The sequence below is a fragment of the Seriola lalandi genome, unplaced genomic scaffold, assembly GCF_002814215.2.
Source record: "Seriola lalandi dorsalis isolate HSWRI2012SDOR001 ecotype SW California unplaced genomic scaffold, Sedor1 jcf7180001973719, whole genome shotgun sequence".
NCBI classification, from domain to species: domain Eukaryota; kingdom Metazoa; phylum Chordata; class Actinopteri; order Carangiformes; family Carangidae; genus Seriola; species Seriola lalandi.
The window spans coordinates 1-1,702 of NW_019444385.1; the positions used below are offsets into that span (position 1 = coordinate 1).

The 1,702-nt window shown below is 40.7% G+C and overlaps 1 protein-coding gene across 1 annotated transcript; it reads right to left on the minus strand.

Annotated features, from left to right (window-relative positions):
• Positions 1-56: 56 nt before the first annotated feature.
• On the minus strand, positions 57-1,420 carry LOC111652737 (dual specificity calcium/calmodulin-dependent 3',5'-cyclic nucleotide phosphodiesterase 1A-like; the record flags this gene model as incomplete). The annotated part of the gene is made up of 2 exons (XM_023403086.2): positions 57-248; positions 1,320-1,420. Coding segments are annotated over 2 exons (273 nt in total), but the record flags the coding sequence as incomplete, so codon positions are not given.
• Positions 1,421-1,702: the final 282 nt, after the last annotated feature.

The following is a 1,702-nucleotide window of genomic DNA, read 5'->3' on the forward strand; positions in this document are numbered from 1 at the left end:
TTTTTAATGACAAGTTCACATTGTGCTGCGAATGGGAGATTTTTATATCCCTTTGCTGTCTCACTGTTCTGTCGCTCTATCTGTTATTGTCTGTCTGTCGAAGTATCTGTCTCTCTGACCTCCAGTCATCCTTGGAGAGGTTGTAGAGGATGTTCATCTCGTCGTCGTCCTGCAGTAGGCGGTAGGCTGCGCTGACATGGTGACTCTCCAGCACTGAGCGGTCATTGTACAGGATCGCTGTGTCTGACCTGCCGGTCAAGAGAAAGCCGAGGAGAAGTTTGTCACTGGTTGATGTTAGAATAACAGCATGAAGTGCAATAACAAACCCAAAGTTGTTGCTACTTCTCAAATTTATCAGTAAAATGTGTCACTTAATAATGAACCAGATTTTGGGATGCCAAAGATCTGAAAATCTTTTTTCCTTTCTGAGTTTCATTTATTGGGTCATTCTCTTTGCTGTCTGTGTCTGTGTGTGTCAGTCACTGTGGAGGGCGCTGTGGTAAAAATATGTGAAAAAGACATTCTTGGTGCAGTCTGGCAACTAGCAGGGTAAACCTCTAGCAAAATGCTAAATGTGAGAATAATTCATGTTCTTTATGTTCTTAAGGAGGTCTGATATAAAAGGGAGGACTCTTGAGAAAAATCCAAAAATCCAAACAAGAAAAAAGGAGGAAAAAGCCCAAGGGTTTCCTCTACTTTATCTAAAACACATAAAGTTTTATTCGCAGTGTCATTTATATACAGGATGGACACAATAAAACATGATTAAATGGAGGTTATAAACTTTTTTTAGTGTGTTTAAACCTCTGCTAGTAAGATGTTTATGAAGATTTTATTTGGATAATCTGGAGGGCTTTCCTCCCTGAAATATATCTTCATTTGGAAAATATTAATAAGACACATTTTAAAAAGTTGATAGTGAATTAAAAGAATCTGGATCATTTCATAAAGGTTTGAAGTAATTGGACTCTTGTACTTTGTCACATTTTAACTATGAAAAGAATGTTTGTCAACAGAATTATTAACTTTCCAAACTTTATTTATTAGCATTTTAATGACATAATGTCTTATCTCTCTCTCTCTGTATCAACTGAAGTGCTCATCAATGATAACGTCAAGGACGTTTGAGTCTCCGAGAACAAACAAACTCTTTTTTTCTCAGCAGCATGGAGTTTGGAGTTCATTTGGATCGTTTCCCTCCGCAGTGTTATTACTGCACTGCAGGCGATCTCAGTGTGAATATAAAGCCCCCTTGCTGTAAATGAAAACATTGATCGGGTGAGTCAGTGCCATGCATTTTTGATTTTATGATCCATTACCTTGTCTGAATGTGGAAGTTGTTTGTGGTCCCCGTGTGCTCATAGTCGTGCACCGCCGCCGCAAAGATCATGGCAAAGATCTCCAACTCAGTCAACCAGTGCTGGAGGCAGAGATAGAAGAGACGAGGGAGGAGGACGGCAGGGGGTGGGATGTGAGGAAACAGAGGGAAGGTGAAGATAAGGAGGAGGAGGAGAGGGATAAAAAGAGGAGCATGTAGAAGAGGGAAGGGTGTTGAGGAGAGGAGGCAATGAGATGGAAAAGACAGAGACGGGAAGGGAAAGTAATGAACACAGGAGGAAAGAATGGACAGAAATTAGAGAAGAGGAATGGGCAGCCAGTGAATGGAAAAAAAGGGGGGGATGCAGGGAATGGTACATCATGT